At 50.4% G+C, this 16,126-nt stretch overlaps 1 protein-coding gene across 4 annotated transcripts in view; it reads right to left on the minus strand.

Annotated features, from left to right (window-relative positions):
* The window catches only part of MCF2L2 (MCF.2 cell line derived transforming sequence-like 2), a 155,803-nt gene that overhangs the window by 38,220 nt on the left and 101,457 nt on the right, over positions 1 to 16,126 (minus strand). For all 4 annotated transcript variants that reach the window (XM_014587426.2, XM_014587431.2, XM_014587430.2 and 1 more), the window contains exons 8-11: positions 12,708 to 12,800; positions 11,981 to 12,073; positions 10,643 to 10,714; positions 6,890 to 7,015 (exon numbers count right to left, since the gene is read on the minus strand). In XM_014587426.2, coding sequence (XP_014442912.2) covers positions 6,890 to 7,015; positions 10,643 to 10,714; positions 11,981 to 12,073; positions 12,708 to 12,800 — 384 coding nt within the window. The remainder of the gene's footprint in view (positions 1 to 6,889; positions 7,016 to 10,642; positions 10,715 to 11,980; positions 12,074 to 12,707; positions 12,801 to 16,126) is intronic.

Here is a 16,126-nt window from a genome sequence, read left to right on the forward strand (position 1 = left end):
TATTTTGGATGGAAAATTCATTTGTGTGTTGTGATGGTGCATAGTGAATTAATGTAGAGAATGAATAAATTTAAAAAAAAAAAAAAAGAGAGAAAGAGTTTCTCCTACATTGTGGACCTATGATAATCCACGAGTTCCACTGGCATCCCGAACCTGAGGGCATAAGGTCTGTTCTGAAAAAAGAAATCGCGGTGTGGCTTAGTCTCTTCACAGCTGTGAAACGGGAGCTCACTGCGTTGAACTTGGCGTTTCTCGGAGTGACTGGGCAGTGTAAAAAAAAAAAAAAAGAGAGAAAGAGTTTCTCCTACATTGTGGACCTATGATAATCCACGAGTTCCACTGGCATCCCGAACCTGAGGGCATAAGGTCTGTTCTGAAAAAAGAAATCGCGGTGTGGCTTAGTCTCTTCACAGCTGTGAAACGGGAGCTCACTGCGTTGAACTTGGCGTTTCTCGGAGTGACTGGGCAGTGTAAGACAGATGTGGTAGTCGGCTCAGCTCCAGGACACACATACTCCCGGGGCAGGGTGATTTCTCACTTTCCCTCTCTCTCTGACTCCCAGGTGAGCGCAGGCACCCTACGGCAAAAGCCTGGGGAAAAAAATGATATAGGGACCAGCAGTTAGCGTAATGGCTATGTCACTAGATGCCCATGTAGTCGACCGCGGTTCGAGTTCCAGACCCGGTGGCTTAAAATCACACCGGGCGCATGTGCATGCATGCCCAAGATCCCGAGAGGAGAATGGAGGAGAAGGGATTGCAGCGTGGCCATCCCCCCTGGGGGGTGATTTCTCCCTTTCTGTCTCTCTGTCTCTCTCTTTCTGGCGAGTGCACGCGCCACATAGCAAAAACCTCTCAAAAAATTGATATATCTTGCATATATATATATATATATATAGTATAAGCAGGCAAAAACTAAGGAAATTAGGGTGAGAAAAAAATGAAGATGAGAAAAGGAGATGAAGAGGTTGTACGCAAAATCCATACAATAAAGGCGTGTGAGCTTGCGGCAGACACAGCGCCGGCCTCCGGTGGGTGAGGCGGAGGGGAGCGTGTAGGTTACAGGATTCGAGTCTCCAGAGACGCACACAAACCAGTTCAGGAGGAGCATGGCAATTCCTGTCACCCACATAAGAGGCGTTTCTCCCGTTGGAGAAAGGGTCTCTGGGTCGAAGGTTGAGCGACATCTTCAGCCACGTCACACAACAGGCAGACGCAGACACGGTCGGTAACGCTCATGGGAAATGTGCTCACGGGGTCAGCAGGTGCGGTGCTGGTCAAGGCTCTAGTCTCCCACGTGGCCAGCTGCGGTTTGAGTCCCGGAGCTGGGGGCTTGCTTTCTCACTCCCCACCCCCCTGTTCCCCTATGAGTGCATGTACCCTGTGACAAATGTAAAAAAAAAAATTATAAATTATATATATATATATATATTTTTCAGTAATGTGCTCATAAGAACACATTTGGTCAATATGGAGGCATCACTTCAGAGCATAGTTGTAAAAAGCACTTTAGGGACCAGCAGATGGCATGATGGTTACGTCGCTGGACTCCCATGTAGTTGACCGCAGTTTGAGTCCCGAACCTGGTGGCTTAAATTCACACCAGGCACGTGTGTGTGCGTGCATGTCCAAGATCCCGAGAGGAGAATGGATGAGAAGGGACTGCGGCATAGCCATCCCCCCTGGGGAGTGATTTCTCGCTTTCTGTCTCTGTCTCTCTCTGTCTTTCTGGCGAGCACATGCGCCCTATACAAAAACTTCTTTAAAAAAAAAGGCACGTCGAAAACATCCACAATGACAGGCAGGGGTGCAAATGCGGGCGTACACTCTCTGATGACCGCAGGAGACTGGGCAGTGTTAGTTACACTACCCGCCAAGCCTCTGGCAGGGTTTTGAAGAGCACACAGCCTTGACCACACGCCTGCTGAAGAGGCAACCTCAGGTAGTAGTGTTTTGTATTTTCCCACCTCCAGGCTCTCTCTCTTACTCCACCCTGGCGCCACCAGCCCCTCAGTAGGCGATCGATCAAAGGAGGAGAACCCCCGGAGGGCCAGCAGCTGACCTCAGGGCCCTCCATGCGGAAAGACATGCCTCGTGGCCAGAGTGCTCCCTGGCGGAGCTGAAGGAGCCTGAGGAGGCAGGGCCGGGAGGACTCGCAGCCTGGAGCCACTTTATGAGACAGAGGAGGTGGGTAAATAGGAAGGGAGCGGAGCTGCGGAAAAGGTGAGTCACCAGAGACGATGAGAAAGAGGAGAGCAGGGAGGGAAGGGACAGGCCCGTGGGCAGGAAGGGAAGGGAGAACTGCCTTGTGGGTGGAGCTGGCACACACAGGTAAGGACCCCGACCTCCTCTCCAGGCCGAGCCCTCAGAGCTGCCGTGGGTCCTGGAATTGTCTGGCCCCAGCCCTGAGAGCCTGTCTGGGCCGCTGCCCTGCCTCTTCCTGAGGCTCTGCGGGTTGGTTTTCCTAGTAAGCCCGCCATCACTGGCAGTCACGGCAGGAAATCACTGGGCTTTCAGGGCCAGTTGACACACGTGTATCCCCTGGGTCATCTTGTATAAGTGTGCCCACGGCCATGCTCATGGTGGGGCTGGACATCGCTCAAGGTGCAGCCTCCCGTGGGCAAGGTCTGGTTTCCATGCACTGCTGACGCAGGGTGCATGTGAGCACACGCACATGCACACACACATACACAGACACACACACTGCTGCCGCAGGCACGTGTGTGCCTCTGGGCAGGATTCTCTGCCTCCAGGGGAAGCAGGTGGGGGTTGCCGCAGCAGGACCAAGGACAGGCAATTCCATCTGGAGGGCGGCTGGTCCCGAGGTCAGAGGCCATGCCAGCCTTTCACAGGCTCTTTCAGACACTTGTGTCCTAGGAAGTATTCACCCACTGGTGCCTGGAGGTCGAGGGCATGAAACCAAACAGCACTGCGAGGGAGGCTGGGTTTGGTCAAGGAGCTGACTCAGTGATGTCCCCATCCTAGGCTGGATCCCCAAAGAACTCATGTCCCTGCACCCCCGGAATGTGACCTCACCGGAAAGCAGATCTCCCAGACATGATTCGGAGGACGCACAGATCAGGGCCCTCGCCCAGTGACTGGTTCCTTATAAACAGAGAAGACAGGTTCCGAGCCTTGCAGAGAGGGAAGACCAGCGGACACTGGAGTGATGCGCTGTCAGCCACAGAACTCCAAGTGTGGCTGGCCGTCACCAAAAGCTAGAATGTGTGGGTGGCCACAGTGGCCACGCTCTGAATGGGCAGGGGAGAGCCAGAGGTGGCATGGTGGCCAGGGTGCTGGACCCCACACGGCAAACCCCGCAGACCTGGCCACTTGAGAAACACACCGGGCGTGTGTGTATGCACGTCCAGAACGTCAAGAGGAGAGTGGAGGAGATGGGACAGTGGCATGGCCATTCCCCCGAGGTGGGGAGGGAGTCCTCACTTTCCCTTTCTGTCTCTGGTGAGCCTGTGAGCCCTGTGGCAAAAATCTAAAATAAAAAAAGAAAGGAAAGGAAGGGGAACGGCAGGGATGTGGGCAGGGAAAAGGCAAGGGAGGGCCAGGAGAGCTTCTTCCCGTGAGCCCCCAGAGGGAGCGTGGCCCTGCAGACAGGCTGATTTTGGACGTCTGGCCTTTGGAACAGTGAGACGCCACACGTGTGTTGTCTTAAGTCGCCGAGTTTCTGGTGCTGTCGCCCACCAGCGGCTACGTCACACGGTGTGTTGAAGAATCTGACAGACACGAGCCCAGATATGGAGCAGGGGCTACCTCAAACGAGGGAGCAAATAAATCGAATGGCGGCCTCCAGACGGGAAGTCCCGGGAAAACACTGTCAGGAAGTCCTGCTCCTTTTACGCACGGCGTTTTGATGTAACTTCACATGTGACCACCTCAAACAAACGATCTGGTGGAGACAGTGAACCTAGGGGATCTGCCCCATCAAGAGGCCTCCTGCGAATGGCCAGGTTTCCTTCACGGCGGGGAGGGCTCAGTGACAGAGCTGTGCACGTCTCCTGCAGAGGAGCGGGAAACTGGGTGCGCGGATCCGCAGTCTGGTCCAGAGATGAAGAGCACAGGCTACGGGAGCCCACGGTGACGGGAGCCGGGAGCAAAGAAGTGGCTCCCTCTCCGGCGGCAGGTCCCCAGCACTCAGCACTGGGGCTGTGTAGTCGCACCTCCCAGGGCTGGACCCTCACGGACTCGGGGCAGCCGCCCTGTGACGCAGGGGTCCCGGGGTAAAACGATGTGCGATGCGATTTCAGTCACTGAGGCCATTTACTCAGCCTTGTCTTAAAGCCAAAACCATGTAAAGAAGGCAGGACTTGAACTAGGAATAAAAATACATATATCTGGGCCGGCAGGCGGCGTGGAGGTTAAGTACTGGACTCCCACGTGGCCGACTACGGTTCACGTTCTGGACCTGGTGGCTTGAAATCTCACTTTCCTTCTCTTCCTTTCTCTGTCTCCGGTGAGCACATGTATCCTATGACAAATTAAAATAATAATAATAAATAAAATTTAAAAAAGAATTTTTTAAAACACATACATCCTTTAATGAATTGTCTCTGAAGTTCTATAAATTGACTCATCTTGTTTGCACACAAATCGACTTAAAATGGAATTAAGGCCGATGGCGATCTCCTTACGTTTAATAGTCCTTTCTGTACAACTCCCTCCTCCACTGGGAATAACAGCTGGGGGTGCTCTGCTCTGCGTCACTCCAGGACATTAATTCAGGGGAGTGGACAGGTCTCAGAGGGCAGCTGTGAGTGGAGAGCACCGTGGGACAGATTTCTGAGGTGCTGGGCAGAGAAGCTCCATGATGGGGGGAGGTAAAGAGACTGCATTTTTCATTTGTTTGCTTGTTTGTTTGCCCCCAATTAATTTGCGTCGTTTGATTTTTTTTTTTTTTTTGGAGAGGTTTATGCTACAGGGCACGTGTGTATGCCAGAAAGACAGAGAGAGACACAGAGATAGAAAGAGAGAAATCACCCCCAGGGGGGATGGTCATGCCACAATCCCTTCTCCTTCATTTTCCTCTCGGGATCTTGGGCACGCACACACACGAGCCCGGCGTGAGTTTAAGCCACCGGGTCCAGGACTCGAACCGCGGTCGACTACGTGGGAGTCCAGCGACATAGCCATTACGCCAACTGCTGGTCCTGCGTCATTTGATTTATGATGAAAAAAGAAAGGTAATTTCATCTGGTAAGATCTAAATAAATAGTATGCTGAGAACCAGGTAAAAATGAAGGAAAAAAAAGAGGAGAAACTAACCGAAATGTAATGCTCAAAATGTTTAAATTCTGTGGTGGGCAAAATAATGGCCTCCCAAAGGTGCCCACCTTCTAATCCCCATAATCTGAAATCATGTCAGGTTACAAGGTAAAGGGGAGTTACGGCTGCAGATGGAGTTGCGATTGTCAGTCAGCGGGCTTCAGGATGGTGACATTATCTTGGATTAGCTGGTGGCTCTTTTCCATCACAAGAGTCCTTACGAGTGGCAGAGAGGCAGAAGCAAAGGGCCACATGGTGTGATGGGAGAGCTCGGCCTGCGGTCGGCTCTACACCTGGAGGAGGGGGCATGACAAGGCGTGTGGCGGCCCTTGTGAGGCAGAACTCGGGGAATACACCGGCTCTCAGTCTCCTTAACTGTAACCCTGAGCTGTGACAGAATACATCTGGGCTGTCCAAGCCACCAAGTCTGGGGTCGTCCATTATGACAGTGATAGAAGACAGACACAAAAGTGAGACACAGAGCCTGTTAACCGTGTCCCATTTCTGGCGATGCCACAGAGCTACAGCAGTGCCGTGCCTGGGATGGCTGGGCCTGGCTGCTCCGGGGGGTGTGGACGCGAGGTGCCACAGCTCAGCGCCCCAGCCCACCCACAGGAAACTGCTGGGTTTCTGTCATGCGTTTAGACTGAAGGGCGTACAACTTCAGTACTTGCTGGGCTTCTTGTATCTGTGATATAAAACGAGCCAAGATTCTCATTTACAGTCCATTTTCAAAATACTCCTCACAGGAGGCCGGCGGGTGGCATGGTGGTTAAGGGCACTGGACTCCCACATGGCCGACTGCGGTTCGAGTCCTGGATCTGGCGGCTTGCTTTCTCTCTCTTACTCACTCTGTCCCTCTCTGGTCAGATTTAAATAAACAAACAAACAAATAAATAAAAAATCATTCTTAAAAAAATACTTCTCACAGAGAACTCTGAAGTAAGAAGGGCCATCTTCTGCAGTTTTAATAGTGCCATGAGTTAGAAAATAAACTGCTCCTCCGGCCTGGACCCCGGAACCCCTGCCCGTGCACATTCTGGCCCTCAGTTTCAGGTTGGTCTGGAGTGAGGGTCAGTGCCAACATTCAGGGCCCTGAGGAATAGAAGCCAAGATTGTTTTTTAGAGGTTTTCACCTTAGGGTGCATGTGCTCACCAGAGAGAGAAAGAGAGACCGTGAGAGAGAAAGTGAGAAATTACCTCCGGGGGGATAGCCATGTTGCAATCCCTTCTCCTCAACTCTCCTGCCAGAATCTTGGGCACGCACGCACATGTGCATAGCATGATTTTCAACCATTGGATCCAGGAGTCGAACTACAGCAACCACATGGGAGTCGGGTGACATAACTGCTACGTAACTGTGACCTCTGTTGGCCAAGCCAAAATGCTCTGGAAGCCGAACTACAGCAACCACATGGGAGTCGGGTGACGTAACTGCTACGGAACTGTGACCTCTGTTGGCCAAGCCAAGATGCTCTGGAAGCACAGTGGAACACCTGGAATCTCGAAGCCCAGAGTGGCTGGCTAAGTAACTTTCCTGGTCGGCGCACTCCTCAGATCAGGTGCCTGTATTTGCCAGTGTCTCCTACCTCGGCAGTGTGTGTGGAACATACCGGACACCCGGCGACCGCGGCGAGGCCCAGCGCCAACTCGCAGGACTGGATCAGAGCCTCTACCACCTCCAGGGCTCGCTGTAGCTCAGCTGAAAATGCGGAGTCCTTGGTCCTCTTTGGCCCATTCTGTGGGAAAACATAAATGCGTTGTTGAACATCGAGAATAAGGCCAGCCGTGGCTTGGTGGCTAAGGCAGCTGGGGCTCACGTGGCCACCACGCGGTTTGGGTGCCATGACCAGCGTCTCGACAAACACTCCAGGTGTGTGTGCATCCATGCCCAAGATCCCAAAGAGGGAGAAGGGGGGAGAAGGGACGGGATGACAATGCCCTGGGGGGCGTGCTTTCTCACTGTCCCTCTCTCTCTCTGGTGAGTGCACACGCCCTCTGGCAAAATAACGAAATTAAGGAAATAAAGAACTGACCTCCCATCGACCAAGTGGTGAAGTAAAACAGGGGAGGAATAAGGAGCCACGAGCAGCAGCACTGACTGAGAAGGTGGGTGCAATGGCTGCTCTCAGCACTCAGAGGACAGTAGGTGACGGGGCCACCAGACAAGCAAGACTAGCTGCTAACCTTTCTGTAACGTACTACTGAGGAACGAAGCTCCTGGAACCGTGGACATGCTACCCCTGCTCTAAGAGAAACATACCGAAGTCTTTTATTTTTTAAAGAGAGATTTTTGCTATACGGTGCATGAGCTCACCAGAGAGACTGTGAGAGACAGAGAGACAGAAAGCAAGAAATCACTATGTCCTGGTGGAGGTGGCCATGCTGCAATCCCTTCTCCTGTATTCTCATCTTGGGATTTTGGGCACGTATGCACATATGCCCAGTGTGAGTTCCAAGCCACCGGGTCTGGGACTCAAACCGTAGTCAGCCATGTGGGAGTCCAGGGACGTAACCATTATGCCATGTGCTGACCCCAGAGTCTTTTTTTAAAAAAAAAACAAACATGAAAAGAGAGGCCAGCAGGTGGTGTGGAGGTTAAGGCACTGGACCCCACATGGACTAGCCTGTGGTTCGAATTCTGGCTTAAAAATCAAACCAGGTCGGGATCAGCAGTTAGCGTAATGGCTATGTCACCTCGTAGCTGACCGCGGTTCGAGTCCTGGACCCAGTGGCCTAAACTCACACCAGGCGCGTGTGCGTGCATGCCCAAGATCCTGAGAGGAGAATGGAGGAGAAGGGATTGCAGCGTGGCCATCCCTCCTGGGGGGTGATTTCTCGTTTTTTGTCTTGCTGTCTCTCTCTGTCTGGCAAGCGCACATGCCCTATAGCAAAAACCTTCCCCCCCCCAAAAAAAAAAATCAAACCAGGTGTGTATGTTTGTGTGTGTGTGTGTGTGTGTGTGTGTGTGTGTACGCCCAAAGTCCTGAGGGGAGAATGGAGAAGGGATTGCGGAGTGGGCATACCCCTCGGGGGTAATTTCTTGCTTTTCTTCTCTCTCCCTGGCTAGCTCACATGCCCTAGAGCAACACTAATTAAAAAAAAAAAAAAAAGGAAAACAAACATGAAAACAGTCTTATCCCTTTAAATAGGTGTTTCCTCTTTTACAGCCTTACCCTGGGACTTACTGAAAACTACGGTCTGAGGATCATATTCTTATATTTAATGTGGAAGTCTTACTGCTATGGATAAGATTACGCTTGAAGCGATTCCAGAGGAGGGTAGTTGCAAACTCCTGTAGAGGCAAGAAAGAGCTGCCGTGTGAAGGGTTACCAGTGGTTTGGTACACAGAGCCTTCAGGGTGAACCCACAGCATTTGCCTGTTCTCAAGCTACTTCCTCCCTCCCTGCCCTCTCCCAGCCTTCCTCACGTCCTGCTGCCCCAAGAGATGGCCAGTGCGGTCTACCCCACACGTAGACTCAGCGTGAGGCGGAAAAGCAGTGGCTGCCTTTTAGGGAGGACAGTGGTCCAGGGGCCACTAAGTGACACAGGCCACGAGGGCAGTGGCTTCTACTTGGAGTTTTGGCATTTGCTTCTCTACTACCTCTCTGACATATCTGCTACCCGGTAAATGCAAAGAAAAAGATTCTGATTCCTTCCGTGTGGTTTTGTTCAACACTTCGGTTTCTACAACAAAGAACAAACAGTCCTTAGCTGCTGCATGTCTGGCCCGGCCACTTTCTGTCCTCCAAAGCATGATGCAGTCAAAGGGTTGTGTATTTTCTTAGTCCCTGTCCAGCCTCTGGGTCAGAGACGTGAGTGGCAGGGCTGGACAGGACGGACCCCGCTGCCTGCACTGAGCAGGCGCCAGGGGCCTGCTTCTCACGGAGCAGATGTGCCTCAGTAAGAGGTTAGGGGTTCCTACCAGTCACCTTCCTCCTCACCCAACTCCCACACTCGGCTTCCTCTTAGAGACGCCCCTGCTCCTCTCGCCCTCCCCACCAGCCGCTGCTGACACTGCATAGCATAAAGTGGAGTTCAGAAGAGTTCTCACACACGGAACCCCTCCACCTAGGCTGGCTCCCCTTGCTCCGGGCTAGAACGCCGTTCTCTGTGCTTTCATTTTCTACTTTCAGAGGGACCTCATCACACATTTTGAGCAGTGAAGGCATGCAAATGACTGCTCCTTGAGGAACAAACCTCAAGATTTTCTTATCCAAGGCAGCATATTCTATAGGACACTGTGGAGGGGGCCTTACCACAGAGCCACAAATTCTGTCCTAATCTGGCACGGCTACCACTCCCCCAGAGAGCCATGTCTGTCAGTCTCTCTCAGAATTCGCGTGCACGCACACACACACGTGTGCACACACAGAGGGGAATAAGGCATGAGGTCCACATCAGATACAGAAAGACGCACAGAGGAGACGCAGATTACACACGCTCCTGCCACGTAAGAACGGCAGCGGAGATGTTTATATCTGCAAACCATCTTTTGTTGAGCACGTTACATATTCACTTAATTTGAAATTGCTATTAAAAAGGGTTTTTTTTGTTTGTTTGTTCGTTTTCTAATGTGGAAGGAAGAAAATATATAGTTGTTCCCTCTTACCCACGTGGGATCGGTTTCAAGAACTCTGGGGGACGCCTGAAACTGGGATAGGACTAAACCCGGGGCGTGCCCTGTTTCTTTGATCTGAGCACCTAGACGGCTACTCAGGAGCCAGTGGGCCCTCGGCCTGTGCAGTGTGGGTGCCTGGACGACAGGAGGGTCACGCCCTTGGCAAGCAGCAGGATGGCAGGAGAGTTCATGTGCAACTCGGAGGGCACACAACGGGAGACAGGAATTGCTGGGGCCAGCAGGTGGCGTGATGGTTAAGGAGCTGGATCCCACATGCGGTCTTCCCATGCTGGCGAGTGTATGTGCGTGCCCGGATCCCAGGAGGAGGACGGAGGAGAACAGATTGTGGCGTGGACATCCTTCCTGGGGGGTGATTTCTCGCTTTCGTCTTTTGTCTCTCTCTGTCTCTCTCCAGGAAGTATACACGCCCTATGGCAAAAATCTAAACAAACAAACAAAACCCCAACATTTATGAATTGCTGGTTTCTGGAATTTCCAAGTGGGGAAACTGAACCAGCAGATAAGGAGAACCTACAGGGTAATCGCTTCCCACTGGGCTGCAAATTCCTGCTTCAAAATGGCCTTTAATTTTTTTCTGACCACGCATTATAAATTACACATACGATTTTAGAAAAGGTAGACAATTAAAATCGTAAACGAGGAAAATAAAATTGGCATAACCCCTCCCACCCACAGGCAGTCAGCATTAACACTGAGGTACAGGAGACACGGCATGTACTATTACCTCAGTGTGGCTTCCATCCAAGTCACCCGTGTCTATCTCCAAATCTTCAGCAGGCTCTAGATCCAGCAGACTCTGCATTAATCCAAAATTCTTGTTAAAAATCAAAAAGTAGGTTGCCAATGAAATCCACTCTGTAAACCACCTGTGGCCAGCAGTAAGCCGACAGGGAACGTGTGTCCATCTGAACACAGAATCGCTTTGTACACACTGCTGTGTAGCCTGCTTGTTCTCACTCAGCAATGGATCAAGACCATTTCCCAAAGTGTGAAGTGTTTCTAAGATACGGGTTTCAATTGTGGCAGAGTGTTGCATCTTGCAGATAAAACATAACTGAGTGATGATTGTAAATTATAGTTTCCCCTACTGTTAAACATTTAGATTCAACAATGTTTAAAATTATAATTGGAATAGTTGCCGTGCATTTATTCCTAGAAATGGAATTGTAAATGTTGAGAGCTTTCGGGCATATTTGCTGGCATGCCCACCTGGGGGTGAGGAAATGAAAAATACATACGGGAAAGTGTCCGATGAACAACAGATGCTCATTTTTTCGCTTAGTTCTTTTTTTTATAAAAAGAGATGATAGCCACTATGCAAGAGCTACCTTATAAAGAATGCCTTTATGGGTTAATAGAAAAAGACAACTTGTGAGAGTGGCCCTTTCCCTCAGGCTCACATGGGGGACATCGCCTGTCCTACTGAGGTGTTGGGGAGAGCCTGCCTGCAGGTGAGCTGGGGCCTCACCACTCAGGAGGAGTACGGAGCAGAGGCAGAGCGAGAGCTAGGGGCACCTACGTGTCCACGGCAAAGCGCTGCTCCGAGGCAGACCCTAAATTGTAAGCGTGGAGGTCCTGGTTGCAGAGAGAGAGAAGACTGCAATTGTGTCCTTCCCCTCCCATTGTTTTAGTGCCCAGGACATTGGAACTGGGGGTAAACCACATCTCTACTCCGGGCACCTCGCTCCATCTGTAAAATGGAGCAGGTCTCCTGTATGTCTGAGAGCACAGGAATGGCCGTCTCCCTCCCATTCTCAGCTGCCAAAGATGGCCCGTTGCTCCCAAAGATCTCTCTCTCCCCATGCCAGGCCCCTTAGTGAGTCACATGCTGGGTAGATGCTGGGAGGAGCCCGGCTTCAAGGGCCTCTTCAACTCTGTGACCCTTGGTCTTACTGTTCATGCAGCAGGGCTGACGGAGTCGGAGGAAGGAGAAAGCCCGAAGGACGGACCTGGCTTCAGCCTTGGAGGACCTCGCCCCAAGTCCACACGCCTAGGAGAAGCACACCGTGGTGCAGAGGCACCTGCTCGCCCACGCGGGAAAGCACTGCCTCATCGCCTGTACCTTCAGCAGCGTCTGGTATTTTCTGAGTCTCTGGCTCGGTCTTCTGAGGTACTTGAAAAGAGGAAGGCTGTGATCCAGTTGGCGTTGGCACACCTTTAAAAGCCAAACAGAAACCACACAAGACAATACCAACAGACAAGGCACAGAGAGAACAAAAATGGCGGCATTTAGACCCAAGAAGCAGAGGGGCCCTGCCCGGCCGCGGGCAGCTGTACCGACTGGGTACAGCTCGGTCTCTCAGGGGCAGTGTGTGGAATGGGAGAGAGGAGGGGGGTGGTTTGAGTGCATTGTCATAGCAGCTAGGGGAGCAGAGCCACCTCTCCCTCTTAGGCAGGAAGTCCCCTGGAAGGCAATGGGACACCTCAAGTCCCTGAAAAGGGGGCAGGCTGTCTTCAAGCTGGGCAAGGCAAGGTTTATCCAGGTCATTTTGAGTCTGGTGGGTACAGAACACATTTGGGGAGCCCCCAAAGTGTCACAGATTTTACTTAGTTTCATTTTAAAGCTTCATACTAGAAGATCTCAGGCTGCTCACCAGACTGGCCGCTCGGCACGGGCCTGTTCCGGAGAGGCTGAGGGGGGCAGCGAAGCTTCTGCATAATCTCACAGTGTGGGAGACTTGTAGTAAGCGTGAGCCCTGTGCCAAATACCTGTGCCTTGTTCATACTTCGGATTGCTTAAAATATTTCATGGGGAATAATTTTGAGAGAGCTGGTAATCTCGACGTTACCCCAAAGTAGGCACAGTCTTGACACTCTTCCCAGATCGCCTTAGCTCGGGGCAGGTTCTCATGGTATTTGAAATATATCTGAAGATCTTCTTTCTGGGTGGGAAAAAATTAGAACAAGTTCATTGGTAGCATTTTTTTTTTTCGGTTTTTGTTTTGTTTTACTATAGGGTGGGTGTGTTCCCCAGAGGGAGACAGAGAGAGACCGTGAGAGGTCTTCTCCTGGGATTTGGGGTGCACACCCACACATATGTTCCCTGCATGATTTTCAAGCCACCAGATCTGGGATTCAAACAAGAGTTGGTCATCTGGGAGTCCAGCACTTTAACCACCATGCCACCTGCTGGCCCCAAGTGAGCAGCATTTCTTAGTAAGTAGACAGGAGAATACAATGTACTCGCTCACTCATCCTGGGTATAAGGAATGGGATGACAATAAATAACCTTACACTGGAGAGTGTGTGGGGAGGAGGCCAACTATCAACAACCCTAAGTCTAATTCCAGACCAGAAGAAAGTTTGCGTGCGCATCCACAGAGCTGCTGGTAAATGAGTCCGCTCACCAGTAGGAGCTGGTCTTAATCTTTTTCTTTCCTCCCCTGCTTTTGGTCCAGGACACCAACATTCCCCCCATACAGTTCCGCAATGAATGATAAATCTCACAGAGAACATGCTGGTGGCTGGCGGCCCCTCCCTTTGCACTCTCATCTGATCCTTGTCATGGTCACCATGACACCAACCCAATAAAGAAACCTAAGGAACAACCCAGAGATGGCACCACCCAGAAAGGAAAATGGGGCGGTTAGACAACAAACAGGCCTAGTCATTCAGGCAACACTCCAAGTAGCCCACTGCCTCAGCATCACCCTCTCACGAGACTTGGAGATGGAAAAAGTGATGCAACTATCACAGCTGGAGATCAAGAGGACTTGGAGTGCTCTTCGACCTCAGTGTTCACATTGTATCAAAAGCCTCGAGCAGAAGCCACCCCCTGGCCAACGTGCCAGAGAGAAAGGACACCCACGCTACGGAGTCACCTTGCCAGCTTCACTGGCTCCATTGGGAGTGCGGTCCCCGGCTGTGCTGGCCTCGGAGCCCGAGCTGCGGTGGAAAGGACCACACAGCCACCCCCTTCAGAGCCGTGTCCCCGTCCCCCAACTCTCGTGTCCTTCATGTCAACAATAGAGGCCATTTTTTCCCTTCGCAGCCTCAAAGGTGTTTTACTTGCAGACACACAGCTGTTCGATGGCTTCCGCCTCTGCGGCCCTCTCCTCCTGATCAGTGCTCACTCATGTTGGCACTAGGACCACAGCAACACGGCTCTTGCTACTCCCTCCAAGAAAAAAATGACACCCACGTATGCACACATGTACGTGTCAGTACATACTCTCAGCAGAAAGATGGCCCTTGGAAAATGAAGTCTGGACTGGATAAAGAACTAGAATAATAACTCAGGGCTTAGCAGTAACATGTTCCTTACTCATTCCCTGAAGAATGCCTGTAGGGCCAGGCACGGTGCTGAGCGCACCCTAAACTCAGTCTGACACAGCACTGGCCTCAGAACAGGCTCCACACTGAAGGCCGGGCTCAAAAACACTACAAATCCCTGAAGACGGTTTGCCCACATTTGGTCTGTCCGAGCGCAAAGACACTGGGCCGTCAGCTCCTAGGAGAATTCCAGTTTTGACTGCTTTCTGTACTCCCCTACCAGAGCAATCTTTATTTCTTCTTTCTTAATTGCCAAAGGGTGGGCACTCGCCAGAGAGAGCAGGAGAGAGAAAGCACCCTCCAACGGGACACAGTCACGCTGTCATCTTTCTCCATTTTCCCTGCCCATCAGGACTCGGGGCATGTACATATGTGTGTCTGGCATGTTTCTCAAGCTGTCCAGGCTGGGATTTGAACTACAGTTGGCCATGTGGGAGCTGGCTTCCAATGCACAGCGCTTACCCACTGGACTACAGGGCTGGGCCTTCCGCCTCCCGAGTCAGACTCCGGAGATCCAGCTCCCACCTTGTGCAACATCCTCTACCTTCAGACTCCTAGCAGGAGTGGGGTATGGCTCTACTGGTGGTGCTGAGCTGGAGACTGCCTTCCGGAAGTCTTCACCCCTTGGTCCCGATTCTGCCCCGTGAGCAACCTTTACAGGCCTTCACTAGCAAAATAACCGTTGATCTAAATAACTCTACGGGCAAACAGAACAATTGTGGGTTTTTAAAGATGTATTTAATGTATTATTTATTTATTTATATTTTTAAATTTGACCATGGATAGCCAGAGTGTGAGAGGGAAAGTGAGAAATGCACATCACCAGGTCTGAGACTCAAACAGTTGCCCAGGGGGGAGTCCGCCGTCCTACCCACCACGCCACCTGCCAGCCTCAAATATTTTTTAAGTGGCAGAAATGATGTGAAGCACATTAATATATCATTTCATCTTAATTAATATTTTGCAAAATACATGTTACTGGTACCATATTACATGTGAGAAATACTGGGGATCAGATGCAGGGTTAATAACTTGTCCAGAATCACACATATGTTAAGTTACATACTCAGAATTTAAGCTCGTGTCTGTCTGATCATAAATAATGTCCATTAAAAGGAAAAACTTGGCTTTATACTTTGCTAAATTAATGCCATCCATAACTCACTATATTGAAATTGCATTATCTATGAATTCTCCAAATACTTATTTATGTACATAATACACATATATTCACAGAACTCAAATAATATAGGCATAACTTACTTTTAAAAGTTTCTATTTAATATCTACGTGAGATAAAAAGTATATTTATATATTAAATTTTTCCCTTTTTTATTTAAAAAGTCTTTTTAATTGACATTTAATTACTGTACATCATTATAGCATACAAAGTGGACTTTCTGGGCATGAGTATACTGCATATTAGTCCAGTCAAAGATATTACCATACACATTATCATCAACAAGTAATTTTCCATTTTGTGTCCATTAAATGTTCTTTTCCCCCTTTGATTTCCTCCCTCCCTCCCCCTTTGTCCACCCTCCTCCCACACTGTTTCTAGCATCTTCAGATGCTCTACTTTTATGCTTTCCCAACGCTCTCTCTCTTTCTTTCTGCTGTAAGTGCAGACATCTGGTATATATTAAGTGGGGACATACAATGCCTCTTTTTCCCTAGCATGGCTGACTTCACTTAGCACCACATCGTCCATACCCATCCACTTTCTATCAAATGTCACGTTCTCGTTTTTTTATGGCTGAGTAGTATTTCATAGAATACATGTGCCACAATTTTTCCAATTCATATCCAATTTCTTGGACATTTGGGTTGATTCCATGTCTTAGCAATTGTGAATAATGTTGCAATAAACATGGATGTGCAATGTTTTTCTGACTGAGTGTTTTCCTATCCTTTGGGTAGATCCCCAGGAGTGGAA

This window comes from Tupaia chinensis, unplaced genomic scaffold, assembly GCF_000334495.1.
Source record: "Tupaia chinensis unplaced genomic scaffold, TupChi_1.0 Scaffold000212_1, whole genome shotgun sequence".
Taxonomy (NCBI): Eukaryota; Metazoa; Chordata; class Mammalia; order Scandentia; family Tupaiidae; genus Tupaia; species Tupaia belangeri.